This window comes from Neomonachus schauinslandi, chromosome 15 (assembly GCF_002201575.2).
Source record: "Neomonachus schauinslandi chromosome 15, ASM220157v2, whole genome shotgun sequence".
Taxonomy (NCBI): domain Eukaryota; kingdom Metazoa; phylum Chordata; class Mammalia; order Carnivora; family Phocidae; genus Neomonachus; species Neomonachus schauinslandi.
In genome coordinates, this window is record NC_058417.1 from 59,443,582 (window position 1) to 59,461,959 (window position 18,378).

Genomic DNA, 18,378 nt, shown 5'->3' on the forward strand with positions numbered 1-18,378 from the left:
GACAGTGAGGTCGTTTTATTTTGGTCTCTTATAATGGACAGTGCTGCCGTGAGTATTTTCTAGATATTTTTTAAGTTGGAAGACTTTTTGTAATTGAAAATTGGTGATTCCTGTAGCTGTGTTTTGATGAGCACGCACATTTCTGTTGGGTGTGCTTCTTGGCTCCGTGGCTGTGCTGGCTCACAGGATGTGCATATGTTCAGCTTTCGTAGGTGCAACCACTTTGGAAAATGCTTTTTTTAAACAGTTTACACCCCGTTGACACCGTGTAAGGGAGCATTCAGGTGGCTTCACAGCTTCATCAGCGCTGGCATTCTTTTTCATTTTAGGTTTTCTACTGGGTGTGTAGTGGTGTTGTTTTGTGGTTGTAATTTGCATTTCTCCTGATGACGAATGATATTGAGGATCATTTCATGTGCTTATTGGCCATTCAACGTAGTATTTTCAGAATGCTTTCCTGCAGGTTCCGCGGATGTACATCTCTTGTGTGCAGCTCACCTGACAAGTGAGAAGTGTGTGTGCATGGGCTCACCATCAGAACACCTCAGTGTGGTGGAGGGTGGCCCCATGTCAGAGCTGCCTGTTCAGAAAGCAGACCTTGCCATTCCCTTCCGGGTTATGTTTTTCTGTTCCTATAAAGTGGGAATTAATCTTTTAATAAAGTGCCCAAAGGATGAAATGCCTTACCCCAATGTCAAACATATGTAAAAACACACCATTTGATGAGGAACTCAATACAGTGGTCTCTCCTGTGACTGTAATTGGCAGCCTTATTAATGATCTAGAAAATACAATCCTAGGGTGGGGAAGATGGTTGAAGGTGGTCAAAGGGTACGGACTTCCAGTTATAAGATAAATAAGTCCTGAAGACATAATGTACAGCATAGTATCCATAGTTAACAATATTCAGTTGTATATTTGAAAGTTGCTAGGTGAGTTGATCTTAAAAGTTCTCACCACATGCAAACAAAATCGTAACTGTGAAGTTATAGATGTTAACTAACCTTATTTGTGGTAATCATTTTGTAATACATACATATTAAATATATACCATATCAAATCATTACATTGTACACTTTATTTTTTTTTTGAAAGATTTTATTTATTTATTTGACACAGAGATAGAGAGAGAGCACAAGTAGGCAGAGAGGCAGGCAGAGGGAGAGGGAGAAGCAGGTTCCCTGCTGAGCAGGCAGCTGGACATGGGGCTCGATCCCAGGACCCTGGGATCATGAACTGAGCTGAAGGCAGCCGCTTAACCGACTGAGCCACCCAGGCACCCCTACATTGTACACTTTAAACTTAATACCATTTTATATTGCAATTATATTTCAGTAAAATTAGGGGGAAACCTCCCACAATCTCAGACACTGTATTCCTTGTGCTTGGAACTTCACAGGTAAAACAAAAGTGACATCGTCTCTAGGATATTAGTCTCCAGAGTCGGTGTGTGCACCCCAGAAAGAGATTGAGATGATCTTTTAGAGTTTAGGAAGAAAATATACTTGTTATTTTTTTCATCCTGTTTGCTATTTTTTTTTTTGTTTTATAGTGTATAATATGGTAGTATAACTTACACACATATGAATATATTGTTGCCAGATTTTTTTTTTTAGATGACAATTTTTTGAGGTATATTTTACATAGGATAAGACAAAGCTATTTTAAGGGTCCCTTTAAAAGAGTTTTGACAGATGTATGTACCTGTGTAACCAAAACTCCAGTCAAAATAATAGAATGTTTATTCCCCAAGATCTTTCTCCTGCCTCCTTGCAGTCTTGCCTCCTCACCCCACTGCCAGTGACAAGCCCCAGGCAGTCACTCATACGCCTCCATCACTGTAGACTAGTCATATCTTTTCTAGGATTTCTTATTAATTGAATCATGCAGTGTATACTCTTCAGTTTATCTTTTTTTGATTAACCTTTCTGAGATTCATCCATGTTGCTTGTTTGGGCAGTTTTTCCTTTGTCATTGTTGAGTGGTATTTGAGAAGTATTTTCTTGTATGGACATAGCGCCATTGGGTGATCCATTCACCAGTTGCTGGTTACCTGGGAAGTCTCCAGTTTGGAATGTTTTGGATCATGCTTCTGTGAACATTCATGAACAAGTCTTTGTATGGACAGATGCTCTCATTTCTCTTGGCCAAATAAGCTGACAAACTTTTCAAAAGCTGTCCCACCATTTTGTACTCCAGCAGTGTGGGAAAGTTCTAGTTGCTCTGTATCCTGTCAGTGCTTGGTTTTGTCAGTCTTTATATCAGCCATTCAGTGGATGTGTAGTAGTAACTCATTGTGGCTTGATTTGCATTTCACTGATGACTAATGATGTGAGCATCTTTTCACATACTTGCTAGCCATTCCTGTATCATCATTGTCTTCTTCTTTTTTTTTTTTTAAGTAAACTCTAGGACCACTATGGGGCTTGAACTCATGACCCCAAGATCAAGAGTGGCATGCTCTGCTGACTGGGCCAGCCAGGCGCCCCTGTATCTTCTTTATTAGAAGTCTGTTTAACCATTTTGAATGGGTTTTTTTGTGTTCTTATTGTTGAATTTTATATATCCTGAACACAAGTCATTTGTGAGATATATGTATTACAAATATTCCTCTTATTTTGTTCTTTGCTCTTTCATTTTTTTTTTAAGAGTGGGAGGGGAGGGGCAAAGGGGGGGATCTCAAGCAGACTCCCTGCTGAGCACAGAGCCCGATGCAGGGCTCGATCTCAGGACTCTGAGATCATGACCTGAGCCAAAATCAAGAGTCGGACGCTTTCCTTTTAAAGATGGCAGAAAGTCTCGTGTGTTCTGGAAGAGCAGAGGTTAAGGGCTTAGGAGGAGGGTCGGCCAACTCCCCTTGTTCCCACAGCTCACAGGTTATCATTTAGAAAGCTAATGTCTCCCACTACCCACGAACACCTCAACCTCTTTCAGGTTTCCACCCTTAGTCTCAGAAATACTTGCTCTTTATATAAGAATTTAAAATGTATGAGTGTTGAACCTAGGTCATCGTTATAAACAGATTACAATATAATCAACATCTCAAGCTGCTGATTTTTCTTACAAAATCAGAATCAGGGGCACCTGGGTGGCTCAGTCAGTTAAGCATCTGCCTTCGGCTCAGGTCGTGATCCCAGGACCCTGGGATTGAGCCCCGCATCAGGCTCCTTGCTCATCAGGAAGCCTGCTTCTCCCTCTCCCTCTGCCTGCCATTTCCCCTGCTTGTGCTCTCTCTCTCACTCAAATAAATAAATAAAATCTTAAAAAAAAAAAAAAAAAGTCGGACGCTTCACCGACTGAGCCACCCCACCACCCCCCGCCTTTTCATTTCTTGATGGCTTATTATTCATATATTGTACATATTCATTTGTTGACTCCTGCTTCACTTTTCACTTAAATGGCACAATCAAAGCTCTTTGGGGGCTCCTGGTTTTCTGCATTGGCTGAAGGAAGTGCTATAAACTGAGTACAGGGAAGAAGCCCAGGCACGCACTAGGGCTTCTCTTACGAGTGAAATCTGGGCAAGATGTGTGTGTGCTGGAGAACCTGCTCTGGTCTCAACATGAGTGTTTGGGCAAGTTTGGGATAGAGTAATCTCAAGAGCAGTCCCACCTCAGAGGAATGTTTCTTCTCATTGATCACCTACTGTATGCTCCGTGCACTTGTCTGCTGCTGCTGTCAGTGAGACAGAGTCCACCCAACCGTCTGCACCAAGAGCCATGGATGTGGCCTTTCACACGAAAGAGGGCTGATGGGGTTATTTCTCACAACTAATGGAAGTCCTCATTAGTCTGGAGTGAAGCACTTAGAAACTACATAGCTTATGAAATAAAGCTCTTACATGTGGAGAGGGCTGGCTGTGGAGGCACGTGCCAGATCTTAGGCCGAGGGATACTCTGAGGGCAAGTGCAGACCCTCCCAGATACCCAAGGTGTCCCTTCCAAGCCCCGTCTGGGACAGAGGATGGTCATGGGAGGAGGTTGTTGGTGCAGGAGGGCAAGATGTAGGTGAGCTGGGGCTCCAAGCCTCAGGCCTGTGCTCCATCGTGTCACTGGGCTTCACTCACAAAACGTAAATTCAAAAATGAAATTATTGAGGATTTCAAGATGGTGGCAGTAGAGCATTAAACCTCATTTGTGGGCCCTTCTGAGCTCAGCACCTGTGTGACTGAACTGGCACGTGCCCCCAACAGCCGGCCCTCTCCGTATGTGAGAGCTTTATTTCATAAGCTGTGTAGTTTCTAAGTCATTTTGAAGCCAAGCGTGGCAGTGAAGTGCTTCACTCAAAGATCGGGCTCAGCAGGTGGTTCCTGAGCCCCAGTTGCAGGTGTCTCATTGAAGCAACAGGCTTTGAGTCTCTGATTAGAAGATTCATGCTGAACCTCATAAAGACTAAAACAGCCTGGCCTGCTTTAATGCACACCATCGCATCACATTTCACAGGTTTTCATAGAAAACTAGTGTTTTAGCAGTTTGCAAGGTAAGAAGTTCAAGCTGAGGTGATAGGTGAGTTGCTTGAATTTCATTGCTGAGGTGTGACAAAAGTAAGACTGCTTGGGGTTTCTGATTTTTTTTCCCGGTGTATTTTTCATTGTCCTGAATTGTCTCAAACTTGGTCAAGCACTCTACTTAGAACTTGTGCCCTTTAAATAGCCACTGCTTCCTCTGAGAGGCAACACGGCCCTTCCCTGGGCTGGCATTGCTGTCCCTTTGCAACCCCTTTCTGGGGCAGAGGAGTGCTCGCCAGACTCTGGGGCCATCTCCGAATGATGGTGGTGGCAGCCTTGGGCTCCTGACAGGGGGGCCTGTCAGCAGGACTGATCGTGGGGTGGGTGTGTTGTTCCTTAGCTTGTGGCAGAGGCAGCGTGGGGTAGGGGGTGACTGATGAGTCACTGGTGAGTTTGATCAGTTAGGGGCAACAGTTCAGGAAAGGCGGCATTATAAGTTTCAGTGTTTCTTTCACACAATTGAGGAGACGAGTGAAAGAGAATGGTGCGTAAAAGTGTCTCTTTGGCTTCAGTCTTCCTCAGGGCTCAGGATGAGGAACTTTCTTCCATTTTTGCAGGAAAAAAAGAAGCGTGGCTTGCTGTCAGGGCTCAGTTGGGACTGGAACCCATTTTAAACTCCCGTGGTAATGATCCTTCTTTGAGTCCCTAAGGTGGTTCTCTCTCTCTCGATACCAGCTGGCCGGGTTTCTCAGGCTCCTTGTCTTCTGTGACGTGGCGCACGTACCCTCTCTGTGCTGAGGACACTGAGGCGGGTCTCCAGCTGGGCTTCGCTAAGGGCTGGGGGACGTCTGCCTGGGGTGGTGGCTGAGGGACACCTCTCACGTCATGTGTCCACTTAACCTGTTCCTCATCCACCCCACCCACCAGCATCTTAGTAATTGGTACTGATGTCCCCTGAGCCATCCTGGGGTCTTCTTCCCTCAGCCACACTTAGCAGTGTAGCCATAGGCTGCTTGCTTCTGTCTCTGAACCCAGCCCCCTCTCTGTCCTCCCTGCCCCCGAGGTGCAAGTGCCACACAGCCTGGGCTCCTAGGGAGCCTCCTCACTGGCTCCCTCGTTCCCACTCTTACCTCCCAGTCTACTCTTCAGTGTAACAGTCTACACGTTTCCTCAAATGTGGAGGATTCTGCTGCCCTCCACCTTCTTAGTGATCATTGCTGCTCACACCAAGTCTTTGATGGCCCCAGAGCACTGTCCACCCCGTATAACACATTTTTATTAACACAGCCTTTTCCTTTGCCAGTTGTGAGATTAAATTATGAGATTTTCTCCCCCTTCACATTAGATTATCTTTGTCACTTGTTAAAGCTGAATGACTTAGAGCAACTGGTCTCTTCATTTCTTCCCCTGGAAAACAGGTCAGCAACTCAGCTTAGTGTCTCTGGCTAGTTGCGTAGGCGAAAGGATTTGAAACGATTTTCCAGACGCCCCTTTGGTATTGCTCTCGTGGGGGAGGTGATGTTTTATTGGGGAGGTCCTTCCTGTGGGCCCCTTCTACACAAGTGTGGCTGTGGGACTCGGCTCCTACCTTCTGTTTTCTCTCTCTGCCTTGGGACCAGCAGTGTCTTAAATGGGGCCACCACAGTAGCCTGGGTCCCAGAGGGAGGGAAATGTGGAGCAGACCAGCTGCTAGGTAGTGTGCAAATGATAGATGCTAGATCCAAACCTTTGCTGTGAGCCACAGAGATCTGGGGGCCATTTGTTACCACAGCAGGACTCAGCTTTGCTGGCTGGTAGATGTTGGGTGTCAGGACACTCAGTGCTGTGCTGAAGGAACATGGCTTGGGAGATGCTGCTCTGTGAGACTATTGCTGCATTTAAGATGGGACACATGTTCTTCCAAGGGGAGAAGAAATCCAGAGTATGGAATATGGTGTCACCACAGACCACACAGCTTCTTAGGTCAAATGTGAAGCCCGGTGATGGGGTGGTGTGTATATGTAACAGATGTCACCTGTGCTGGGTGAATGAGAGTATGCAGGTGTCAGGGTCACTGTGTGAATGTGGCTGTGGTGTTGTCCTGTGTACCCCCAAACTGGGTCGTAGTGCTTATGAGGCCCAGGACGAGGATCAGGAGTCAGTGAAAATTACAGTGAGGTGAATTTTTTTTTAAGATTTTATTTATTTATTTGAGAGAGAGAGAGAGAACAAGCAGGCGGAGGGAGAGGGAGAAGCAGGCTCCCCGCTGAGCAGGGAGCCCGATGCGGGACTCGATCCCAGGACCCCGGGATCATGACCTGAGCCGAAGGCAGACGCTGAGACTGGGCCACCCAGGCGCCTCAAGGTGACATTGCATTAACTGTGTCAGGTGTCCTGCAAAGTTGTGCTTGAAAATTGATGGGATTCTACAATATCATAGACTCCCGCAGAAGAGAGATGACGACGAGGGTTATGTCCCAGAGCAGGCCTTCAGGTTGTCAGTGGCAAAGGCCACTCAGGTGTGGACTGGTACTTCTGTGAAACACAAGCAGGTGAGCAGCTGGGAGAGTCAGATGGTTTCTGAACATTGTGTGTATGTGTGTGCGCGCGCGTGCGCTCACCTTGTCACAGATGTCACAGACGTTCTGGACATCGTGCACAGTTCCTAGCCTGGCATACCTGGCCTAGGTTACTGAGCTTTGCACTGGACGTTTTTAAAGTTTCCAAAATCATTTTCTTTTTCTTTGAAATCACTTCAGGCTTCTAGAAAAGCTGTAAAAATAGAACAGAAAATTCCCATTTTCCCAGATTCCCCACACCTGCTTTATCTCTCTCATTTTTTTTCTGAAATTTTTTGAGAGTAAGTTGCATGCATGATGGATTTTTACCTCTAAAGTATTTCCACATGTTTCCTAAAAACATTCTCTTCCATAACCACAGCACAGGCACGAATGCCAGTTAGCGTTGGTACAGTACTGTGGATCTAGCCCACTGACCTTGCTTAGACTTCAGCGGTCATTTGCTGATGCCCTTCACTGGAAAAGAAAAACCAGACCTGTTTCCGGAATGGGGTCACAGTTGCATTGACCTCTCTTCTCATTTGTCACCACCCTTCAGCCTTTCTTTGACTCCTGTGGCATTGACATTTTTGAAGACGACAGGCCAGTTCTTATGTAGGATGCCCCTTGATTTGGATTTGTCTGATGTTTTTCCTCCTGGTGAGATCGTGTTAGTTATTTTTAGCAAGAAGCCCAGAGGTGAGGTTGTGTGCACCCCACGATGGGGACACTGCTGCCACTTTGAGCCATGGCGGGAGGGGGAGCATCTGCAGGTCTCTCCCCTGCACCACGGCACTTACTCTGGTTCCTTCCAGAGTGGTCTCCTCATCTGTGAGGCACCAGACCGAGTTGGTGCTGTGTGGGTAGATCACTGAATTAGGTAAAATAACAAATTGTGAAGAGTTTTTAAAATTTCTGAAATACTCTTAAAAATTTGAGTGATTCCAGGGAGCCTGGGTGGCTCAGTCGGTTAAGCGACTGCCTTCGGCTCAGGTCATGATCCCAGGGTCCTGGGATCAAGTCCCACATCGGGCTCCCTGCTTTGCGGGGAGCCTGCTTCTCCCTCTCCCACTCCCCCTGCTTGTGTTCCCTCTCTCGCTGTGTCTCTCTCTGTCAAATAAATAAATAAAATCTTAAAAAAAAAAAAATTTGAGTGATTCCAGAGTTAACCTAATAATGACTGATTTGCATCCAGATGTGTGTTTTTGAGTAGGCAGAAATGGAGCACACTCGTGAGATTTTTCCAGCTCAGGGACTGTGTCTGAGTGATCCGTGCCACAGCAGAGAAGGATGTCAAGAGGCTCTCTGCAAATCTCATTATTTAGAGCTCTAGACTGAGGCCACTGGTGTGCAGATCTCACTTGTAAGAGTTCCCATTTCAGTCACCAAGTATAGGAGAGTGAGTACGGGGAGGGAGGGATACGTGCAAGTCTGAATCCATGTTAAAATGATTAACATTTGTTCAAGTAATAGAAACTTAATTTTTTTTTTAAAGATTTTATTTATTTGAGAGAGAATGAGAAAGAGAGAGCACATGAGAGGGGGGAGGGTCAGAGGGAGAAGCAGACTCCCCGCCGACCAGGGAGCCCGATGCGGGACTCGATCCAGGGACTCCAGGATCGTGACCTGAGCTGAAGGCAGTCACTTAACCAACTGAGCCACCCAGGCGCCGAAGAAACTTAATTTTTTACAGGGTCCTTTGCATATGTTTGAAACCATCAACTGTTGTATTGCTGTCAGTTTTGATTTGTGGTTCAAGATGTGCATCTTCTCAGTTCTCAGAGGTGCTCAGTACCCCCAGGCTGCTGTCCTGTGATTCACGCTTCTGGTCGTTTTCACTGAGGGATTTGTGATTTTGCTATCTGACTAGCTTGTCTTACTATTCATTTCTTCATCTTTCTCTTTCCTCTATTATTTTGTCATAATTGTCAGGGTCTTATGAACAGATGCATATTCTTATATTGAGCTTCATTACAAAGCTTTCAGGATCACTTACATATATATAATTTTGTTTTTAAGAGAGTGAGTGTGCAAGCAAGTGTGCGTGCATGAGGCGGGGGAGAGGGACAGAGAGCATCTTAAGCAGGCTGCATGCCCAGCACAGAGCCTGATGCAGGACTCAATCCCAGGACCCTGAGATTATGACCTGAGCCAAAATCAAGAATCAGACGCTTAACCGACTGAGCCATCTGGGTGCCCCTCAATTAAAGTATTTTTAAAGAACACCTCATGTTAGGTATTGTGACGGTAGGTGTGAGACATGGGCACTCACACCCTTGCCACTGCAGGGAAGTGGATCAGGGTGCACAGACAGGATGGGCCTTCCAGCCCTGAAATTCAGGCCACTTGGTGGTGGTGTTGGGAAGGCAGAGGTCTGAGGGGGATCCCCTCACCTGGGTTTATCTTCACCTTCATGCTACTGTAATGTTTTGCCGCTCTTTTTAGTTTTGTGAGGCAACTAATTAAAATTATTCTGCTGTTTTTTAATTCTAGCTTAGAAAAGTCAAGTGGTGGTCCTTCACCTACCCTGAGGGGAGTGAGGATTTCAAAGCTAATTGAACGCCATAGAGAACCTGAAAACAGCTGTGGTGTATTTTGCTTTGAACATAGCCTACATAGAAGAATCATTTATATCTGTAATGTGGGTACTAGTGTAATCACAACCCAGGTAAAGAAATAGGCCATTGTTAGCACAGAAGTGTGGAAAACAGCCCTTGTCACATTATCAGCATTTTGCTAATTTTTTTTTGTTTTTAAGATTTATCTACTCATTTGAGGGAGAGAAAGCGCATGTGAGTGGGGTGGGGGGGCAGAGGGAGAGAGAATCTCAAGCAGACTCCCTGCTGGCACAGGGCACAATGTGGGGCTCTATCCCATGAACCTGAGAGCATGACCTGAGTGAAATTGAGCGTTGGACGCATAACCAGCTGAGCCACCCAGGTGCCCCACCGTTTTTTTGTTGTTGTTGTTGTTTTTTAAGATTTTATTTATTTATTTGAGAGAGAGTGAGTGGGAGGGAGGAGGAGAGAGAATCTGAAGGAGACTCCACGCTGGGCGCAGAACCCTATGTGGGACTCAATCCCACGACCCCAAAGATCATGACCTGAGTCGAAATCTAAAGTCAGATGCTCAACTGTCTGTGCCTCCCAGGCGCCCCATTGATGGCTTTTTCAAATAATAACTCCTCTCTGTTGAAGGATACTATTTGTACAGAAAAGCATATGTATCCTAGAACAGGTGTAACTTGATGAATTTTCACAAAAACTCACCCATGTAATCAGAACCCAGATTTAAAAATAAAGTTACCAGGATGCCTGGGTGGTTTTAAAGTATGTTTCATGGCTCATACGTGTATGAGAAGAAGCTTCCTCTTAGATGAAAGCAGAAAGATTTCATCGTTTTCACCTGTCAAGGGGGTGGGGTTGGTGGCAGCAGTGTCCAGTGGTGGCCAGGATGGAAGTCTCACATGCTGTTGGTCAAAGGCTATCAGCAGGTGGCCTGACAGCGCCTTGCCTCAATTTGGACACCCTGTGTGCACGTGGGAGTTTGAGGTTCCTGACAGCACCTGCGCCATGGAGACAGTGGGGACAGTGTCGATCATTACCTTTAATCGGAAGCCTTGGGACTCAGATACAAGGAAGGAGGTCCTTGATGGGGCAGTATGCTGTCCCTAAGGCAGCACTCAGCTGTTTGTGTGTGCACGGATGCTGTGGGTGACACTCTGGGAAAAGTACAAGCTGAGGACCAGTGTGGAGGGTGTGGTCTTATTTTGTGAAAAGCAGAAATAAAGGCTGGGAGACATGTATGTGCCCCATGGGGGAGGGAAGAGCTCACTTTTCTGGAGTTCCCCTGTTGGAGTTGTGCACAGTGCTCTCTTGCTTCTGCACCACTCGGAGGGCGGCAGGTGTGTATGCTGTTGCTCTGCGTGAGGCTGGCCTCCTGTAAGTTCTCAGAGTGGCAGTGGGACAGACAGCAGGGTGGACGATACTGTCTGTAGAAGTAAGTGTTGACATCTTGAAGTGGGGCTGAAGGTAGTTTGTTTTTTTCATCTTAACAAACATCTGAGTTTTTGCTAAATATTATCTGAATTAATCACCAGGACGCTTTAAGAGGGAGATGCTGCCATCTCTGTTTTATGGGTGAGAAAGCCACAGAGAGGTAACTGCTCTACCAGATGGAGGCCTGCGCACTGGATGACAGCTTGTTCTGACAGCCTGGCCTTCATGGTGACGTGGGTGGGGGGGGAGCGTGATTTGTCTGAGGACAGGGGCTCAGGTACTATATATGGGAGGAAAAGGAGGAAAACTTACCCTTCCACAGTTGTCATATATGTTGTGCTAAAAATTTAGTGGCCAGTGGGCTCCCAGTCACCTTCTCTAAGCCTAGAGTTGATTCAGATCTCATACCAGCAATAAAGAGGCAGTTGCAAGGTGTTTAACTGTGGTCTTCTCGTTTGTTTTAGTCATGTGATCTTGTTTTAATTACCTTTTTAATATATGAAGCTGGGCATTTTTTAATTCCACAAGTGTAGACTGAGGGAGGAAGGAAGGATTACCTAAAAGGGTTGAGGGAGGATAAAACTTCTGGGGGCTGGCTCTTTCACTCGGCACGGCACCCTTCGCGGTGGCTGCTGCACCAGTAGCTCATGCCGTTTTGTTGCCGAGTGGTGTTCCGTGATGTGATGAACCACAGTTTGTTTACTCCCATCAGAGGACCTTGGAGTAGTTTCCCATCTTTGACCGTTCCAAAGAAAGCTGCTGTGAGCATTCCTGGGCAGGTTTCTGTGTGAATGTGTTTGTTTCTCCTGGCCCAGCTTGGTCCTCGTCCTCTGATACACGTGTGTGACTGTAGGAGAAACTGCCAGGATGATGTCCCAGAAGGCTGCACTTTTTTACCTTCCCACCAGCAGTGTAGGAGAGACCTCTTCCTCCTCATCCTCACCATTACTTGGTGTTGTCTTGTAGGTTTTACCCATTCCAGTATTGAGTGATATCTCATGGCAGTTTTAATTTGCCTTGCCCTAATGGCTAGTGAGGTTGAACATCTCTTCATGCTTATTTGCCACCTATATATCTTTGGTGAAGTGTTTTTTGTGTTTGTTTTTTTAGTTTTTTGCCCATTTTCTAACTGGATTGTTTGTTTTCTTACTGTAACCTTTATAGTCTGGATATGAGTTCTTTGTTGATATGTGATTTGTAAAAATTTTCTCCCAGAGGGTGAACAAGGCAAAAGGATGGCCTGTCTTTTTAGTGTCTTAACAGGGCTTCTGGTAGAGCAGATGTTTTCAGTTCTGATGATGGGTATGTTCTGAGATGAGAGCTGATGGCATAGCAGATAGGCTGGGTGAATCCTGTGTTTCTGGCCTGAGCAACTGGGTGATACCATTCACTGCCAAGGGGAGCTCTGGGGAGGAGCTGGTGTGAGGTCTTATTAGAGATGCCCAGTGTGGGTACAGAGGGCAGCATCAGGAAGGTGGTGAGAGATGAGGTCCAGAGTGTAGGAAATGTGGATTTTGGAGTCATTTGGGAGTGTGTAGAGGTGAAGGTCACAGGCCTGGCTGAGCTTGCCCAGGCAGTAAATGTGGACAGAGAAGCACAGAGACGCTGTGAGTCTTGGTCTGGGGCATTAGACATGGGGATGTAAAGGAGAGTCCAGTATGGATTGAAAAGGAGCCCCAAGAGGTAGGAACAGGGAAGGGTGTGGGTGCTGGGTGCCAGGAAGGAGGCAGTCACTTAGGTTCTGCTCTGTCCAGTGAGGCTGCAGGACTGACTGGTGTGCCTCATGAGGGAAGTAAAGAGGCAGGGAACCTGATGTCAGTGCATTCGAAGGGGGGAGTGTAGGGGGAGGAGACCAGGCAGCAAGTGTCAAAACCTTGCCAAATGGCATCCTTTCTAGCCCTCAACTAGAGCATTGGGAAGAATTACCTTGAAAATGTCACCAGAAGTGGGAGGGACCTCTGCTCTCCATGGCACATGCTGGATCTTTCCGTGGCAGGTGGAGCTGACCACCAAGACAGGTGCCCTGGGATGGATATACAGAGGTCAGCTGAGTACCATCGGCTGGTTGTTTGGCCATTTATATACACACAAATCAGGCACTATTTAACTGGATGTGAGATCAGGGAGAGACCAGGAGTTTGTGGAGCTATTTTTAAATTTTATTCTTTAAAGATGTTTGGCTTGCATTACTTTTTTTTTTTTAATAAATATACTTCAGTTATATCAAGGAAGCTATATTAAAGGTAAACCAGAGTATTGAACTGTAAACCTTTTCCTCCAAAATTTAATATCTCTGGCTCTTGTTTGCTCAGTAAAAAAGGTGATAGGATTCTTCAAAAGGAATGATTTTTCTTTCTTAATTAAGAAACAGCCACAAAATTACATTGTTTAATGACCCAGATAGACCTGTGTATTTATTTGCAAAGGAATAATGCAGATTAAGTCACGTTTGAGTCTTTTTTCTCCTTATATTTGGCTGGTCTAAAGAACGTATTTATTTACTAGTGTTATAAAGTCATGAAATGCCTTTTTGTGGTTTCATTCATTAAGCGAATCGTAACACATGCGGGGAGCTTGAAGTGGGCTTCTCGGTGGCTTCTCCACAGAAGATGAAGCTTCAGTGGCATTTGGGGACACTTGGGCTCTGTGTCCTGCTACGGGTGGGACACCCCATCCTCCAGTCTGGCAGACAGGTGCTGACAGTTGGCTTTTCTTTTTCAGGTGCACGTTCAGGTTCCCGAGCACAAACATCAAGATCACGTTCACTGCCCTGTCCAGTGAGAAGAGAGAGAAGCAGGAGGCCCCCGAATCCCCGGTGAAGCCTGTGCAGGCCCACATCTCACCCCTGACCATCAACATTCCAGACACCATGGCCCACCTCATCAGTCCCCTTCCCTCCCCCACGGGAACCATCAGGTACAGCAGCTTACGTGGTGGGTGGGGGTCACCATAGGGTCGGGTTGCGGGGGCGTGCCTGCTGAGCCCTCCACGACCACATCCCAGTTTCATTCCTCACCTCCTGCCTTGGGACTTGAAGAAGCCGTCATAAGTCACAGTAACGGGCAGGAGCACATAGCAGTGCCGCTCCCTTCTGGGGTGGACATGACGCGGAGAGGGAGGTGTGATGGCGCTGCACATACCAGTCAGTTTTCGAACACCCTTTGCTCCCAGTTTCCTGCGTGTGAAACACAGTTCCCAAATGTTCTTGGTCTTCACTTAGGGACTCTCTGTATTTGAGTTTAAGTTGAAGGGGCAGGTGATTACCATTTTGGTCTAAACTCTGAGATATGTTTTCATTTGCATTTTGAGATTTTTTAGTTTGGTGCAATTTCTTTTTATTTTTAAGATTTTATTTATTTATTGGACAGAAAGAGTGAGAGCGCACAAGCAGGGGGAGCGGGAGAGGGAGAAGCAGGCTCCCCGCTGAGGAAGGAGCCCGATGTGGGCCTCGATCCCAGGACCCTGAGATCATGACCTGAGCCAAAGGCAGTTGCTTAACCGTCTGAGGCACCCCGAGTTTGCTGCAATTTCATGTAAATTCTGATGACTTGTACTTCAGATTGATGAGTTTGATCACAGCGAAGAGCGACAAACTTGTGTTCGTCATGTCTTAAGAGAGACTGGGTGCTTTAGGGAGCAGAGGTGAGCGGCTTTGGGGCACACTGTCGGTGCAGAAGCCAGAGTACAATGGTCAGGGTGTGCTGAGCTCTCAGGGGACAGTAGCTGAGGGTCAGGTCAAGAACAGCCACGGGATCGTGCTGACATGTGTGCTTGGAGCAGGTTAGATTGCTGCGTGTGGTTGAGGTGGAACTCTGCTGTGAGGCATCAGTCCGCTAGGTTCTCTTGGCTCTCGGAAGAGGGGAGGAGTGATCTTGGCTGTGAGTGATGGAGATGGAGGTGCAGAATGAACACCGTGCTGCTCTCTTGATCAGGCCCCTGCCGTCCAGGTCTGTCCAGGGCACGGCTGGGCGGCGGGGTGGGGTTTGTCTCGTCTGCCCAGGCTGACGATGCGTGTGGCAGAGCCAGGGAGGGCACATGGAGAACTGGCGGCTCTGGCTTACGCCTTTCAGCTGAACACTTCTATTTCCTGTCTTAAAAGTGAGCATCAGCAGTAGGCCTTCTGGGAGGCTGTGTGTGTTGGTTTATTTGTAAGTGGAGGGAGTGGTGAGTGGGCTGGTTGTGCTCCTGCGGCCGCAGGCCTGGTGTCTTGCATGGCAGCGGCCGTCGGCCCCTCCCTCCCCTGCCTCCTCCTGTGGCTGCTCTGCTGGCTGTCCCACTTAGCTGACTACGTCTGCATGTGACTGTGTGGACCAAACAGCCACTGTGTCCATGCAGAGGCAGCCGCCGGCAGCCGCGTGGCCAGATTATTGCTCAGCACTGTGTGAAAGTACGCTAGTTCACAGAGGAAGAGGAGCAAGCCCTGTGTCCCACAGTGGGAGAGCAGCCGTGGAGGTGGCACCCCAACTCACTAGACAAGCGGCGTGGACACTCGGGGGGCCGGCAGGGGGAGGGAAACAGCTCCTGACCCAGCCTCTCCTCGCCTTCTGCTCTGTCTTCCTCTTACTTTCCTTGCTCGTCGTCCGTCCTCACGCCCCGCTCCCTCACACTGTGGCCAGCGTTGAGCGGTGTAGTGCCCTCACTGGGCAAGACAGCCGTGTGGGAGCCTGGCTGTGGACGGCCTATGGTGAAGCCGACTTGCCTTTTCCAGACCCAGCGTCCAGCCCTGTAGGGCCACTCACCTTCCCCACGTCAGCACTTCTTACACGTTAGCTAGTCTTCAAGACGGTGAAGTGTAGGTTCCGCGCAGTCCTGCCACTCCTCTCCCGGTACTTTGAGAGTGGTTCCTGGCCTGAAGTAAACACCCATCCAGTGAGTGTGTGCTCCTGGGGGAGCGGCTGGTACTGCTGTGGAGGGTGCCAGGCCAGGAGCTTGTCGCCCCCTCCCCTTGCCTCTCCTGCTCCACTCTCAGCTCAGGTTTTTGGAGGTAACTCCTGTTTCTTAGGTATTTTTTCCAGAAATTTTCTGTATATTTGCAATACTTGTCTTCCCCTCCCCCCTAAATACAACTCCGATCTAACTGCACATACTGTTGTATAACTGGATGGATTTCTTAGACTGTCTTACCTTGGTGTCCTGCTTCCATGGCTCATTGTCTTTTTAAAGTCTGGTCCTGCATAGAAAAGGGAACAGGAGCTCAAATGTGCGGTTTGGGGAATCACCACAGATGAGTATGGATGGCCTTCAGTTATCACCGAGATCAAGAAGCAGCACCCCAGCCCTGCCTGGTGAAAAAAAAACACACGTGTTTAAAAATGGGTTTCTTGGGTGCGCGGCTGGCTCAGCCGATAGAACATGCAACTCTTGATCTTGGAGTTGTATGCTCCAGCCCCATGTTGGCGGTAGAGTTTACTTTAAAAATAAATAAATAAATAAATAAATAATCGGGAAAAAATAGGTTCCTGTTTCTGTGTTTGGGGTGTCTTGTGTCCAACTGACCTGACACATGTGCTCCAGGGCCTGATGCTGCCTGGGTCCATGTCCATGGCCTCATCCCCTCTGTGTGCTGCCTGGGCTTGGCCTGGCCGCCTTCCTCTCTCTCCAGACTGTCCCTGACCTTTCTGGTGTAGCTGGAGGCCATGTCCTTGATGGGAAGGGAGTCAGCGGAGCATGTGCTCTGTGTCCCTCTGCCAGGCTGGAGCCCTGGGGCCATCACTTTTGGTTCTGTGTCCTTGGTAAGTTCCAGAACCATCGTGAGCCTTAGTTTCCTCACTGGTGAAACAGGTGGACCACCACCCCCTTTGAGAGTTTGTTTTCTGATTATGTAAAATAACACATGTGAAGCAGATACCTGATTTCCCTGTGTTTCCTGGAGTGACCCTAACCTTCACAGAAAACTAGTGAGGCCATGTTCCATAGGAAATTCTGATATGCTCGTGTTTTGTACTTGAAATCAGAACGGGTCATGGAAGCACAGTGTGACATATGTTCTGTAATAGACTGATAGCAGTGACCTTTTCCCATCCACAGTGCTGCAAACTCCTGCCCATCCAGCCCGCGGGGAGCAGGGTCTTCGGGGTACAAAATGGGCCGTGTGATACCAGCTGACCTCAATTTAATGGCCGACAACTCACAGCCAGAGAATGAAAAGGAAGCTTCTGGTGGAGACAGCCCAAAGGTAAATGTTTTATAGCCTTGAAACAGAACCCAGGGGCCATAACACAGCCAGCTATCCTCACTTCATTATCTGCAGGTCTATGAACACCCCGACCAGGGCCTTTGAGAAGTGCATGTCAGAGTGGATGCATGGCTGGTTGTGGGGCCCCTCCCTATTGAGCATGTTCTTGGGGTGGGGGTCTTGAATTCTTTTGGTCATTTAGCACTGGGTGCTCCCCATTGGCAGCTGTGGACCCAGGTGTTGAGAGCTGAGCCAGTGAAAGACAAGAGAAGCCTGTGGTCCTCACAAGGAGATGTGCACTGTGGCCCAGGAAACTGTTCCTGGGATTTCGTCCTGCTGTCACAGATGTGGAGGGTTGTGCGTGCACTTTGTCTGAATGCATGTGTGCACAGAACACACATTTTTGAGATGGTCCACGCTGTGACCCTGCATGTTTTTATTCTTTGACCCAGGAATGCCCCTTCTAGGACTGTGTCTAAAGGAAATGGCAAAAATCTCAAACATAAGTTTATATAAAATAGAAAATTTAAAGCAGCCTAAATGCCCCATAAGAGAAGAATGATCAAGCAGGGGACTATCATGCAACATAGCTAACAATGTGGAAGTGTCCTTGGCATAATGCTGAGTGAAAAACATAAAGCAATGCATAATATTATTTTAATTACTTGTGTATAAAATGTGATGTATTTGCGCAGTAGAACACGGCATGGCCATGGAATGGATGTGCCGTAGCCATGCCTGTCTGCTGCAGCCAGGAGCCTCGTACTCAAGGTGTGCTGGGCAGCGGAGGCAGGCACAAAGAGGCACCCCTCTGTAGGATTCCATTTTGTCCATTTGCCTATTTAAAATCAGTCAGAACTAAATTGTATTTTTTCAGGATGCATTCTGAGATGATAAAACTTGTAATTAGTCACGAGATTGTGATTACTATAAAATGTCATGAATAATGGTAGAGGCTGTGGGCTCAGGGGGCATATGGAAGCTTCTGGAATGTGGGCTGTGTTCTCTCTTGATCTAGTGTTGGTTGTACTGACATTCACTTTATAAAAATTTGTTTTCAGCTGATAAGGATGTATTATGGGCTTTCCTGTCCGTGTTACATTTTTCAGTAAAAAAAGTTTTTAGGAACATATAGAAGAAAGGTTAACAAGGAAACACACTGAATGGCATAAGCGCAGTGAAGAAGGCTTCGTGTTCTCTCCCTGGTCCCTGGGGTGGTCT

General features: G+C 47.3%; 1 protein-coding gene across 1 annotated transcript in view; it reads left to right on the plus strand.

Moving 5' to 3' along the window:
- The window catches only part of FOXK2 (forkhead box K2), a 65,913-nt gene that overhangs the window by 27,090 nt on the left and 20,445 nt on the right, over nucleotides 1–18,378 (plus strand). The window contains exons 3-4 of the mRNA XM_021680707.1: nucleotides 13,704–13,898; nucleotides 17,010–17,157. Of these exons, the coding sequence (XP_021536382.1) occupies nucleotides 13,704–13,898; nucleotides 17,010–17,157 (343 nt within the window). The remainder of the gene's footprint in view (nucleotides 1–13,703; nucleotides 13,899–17,009; nucleotides 17,158–18,378) is intronic.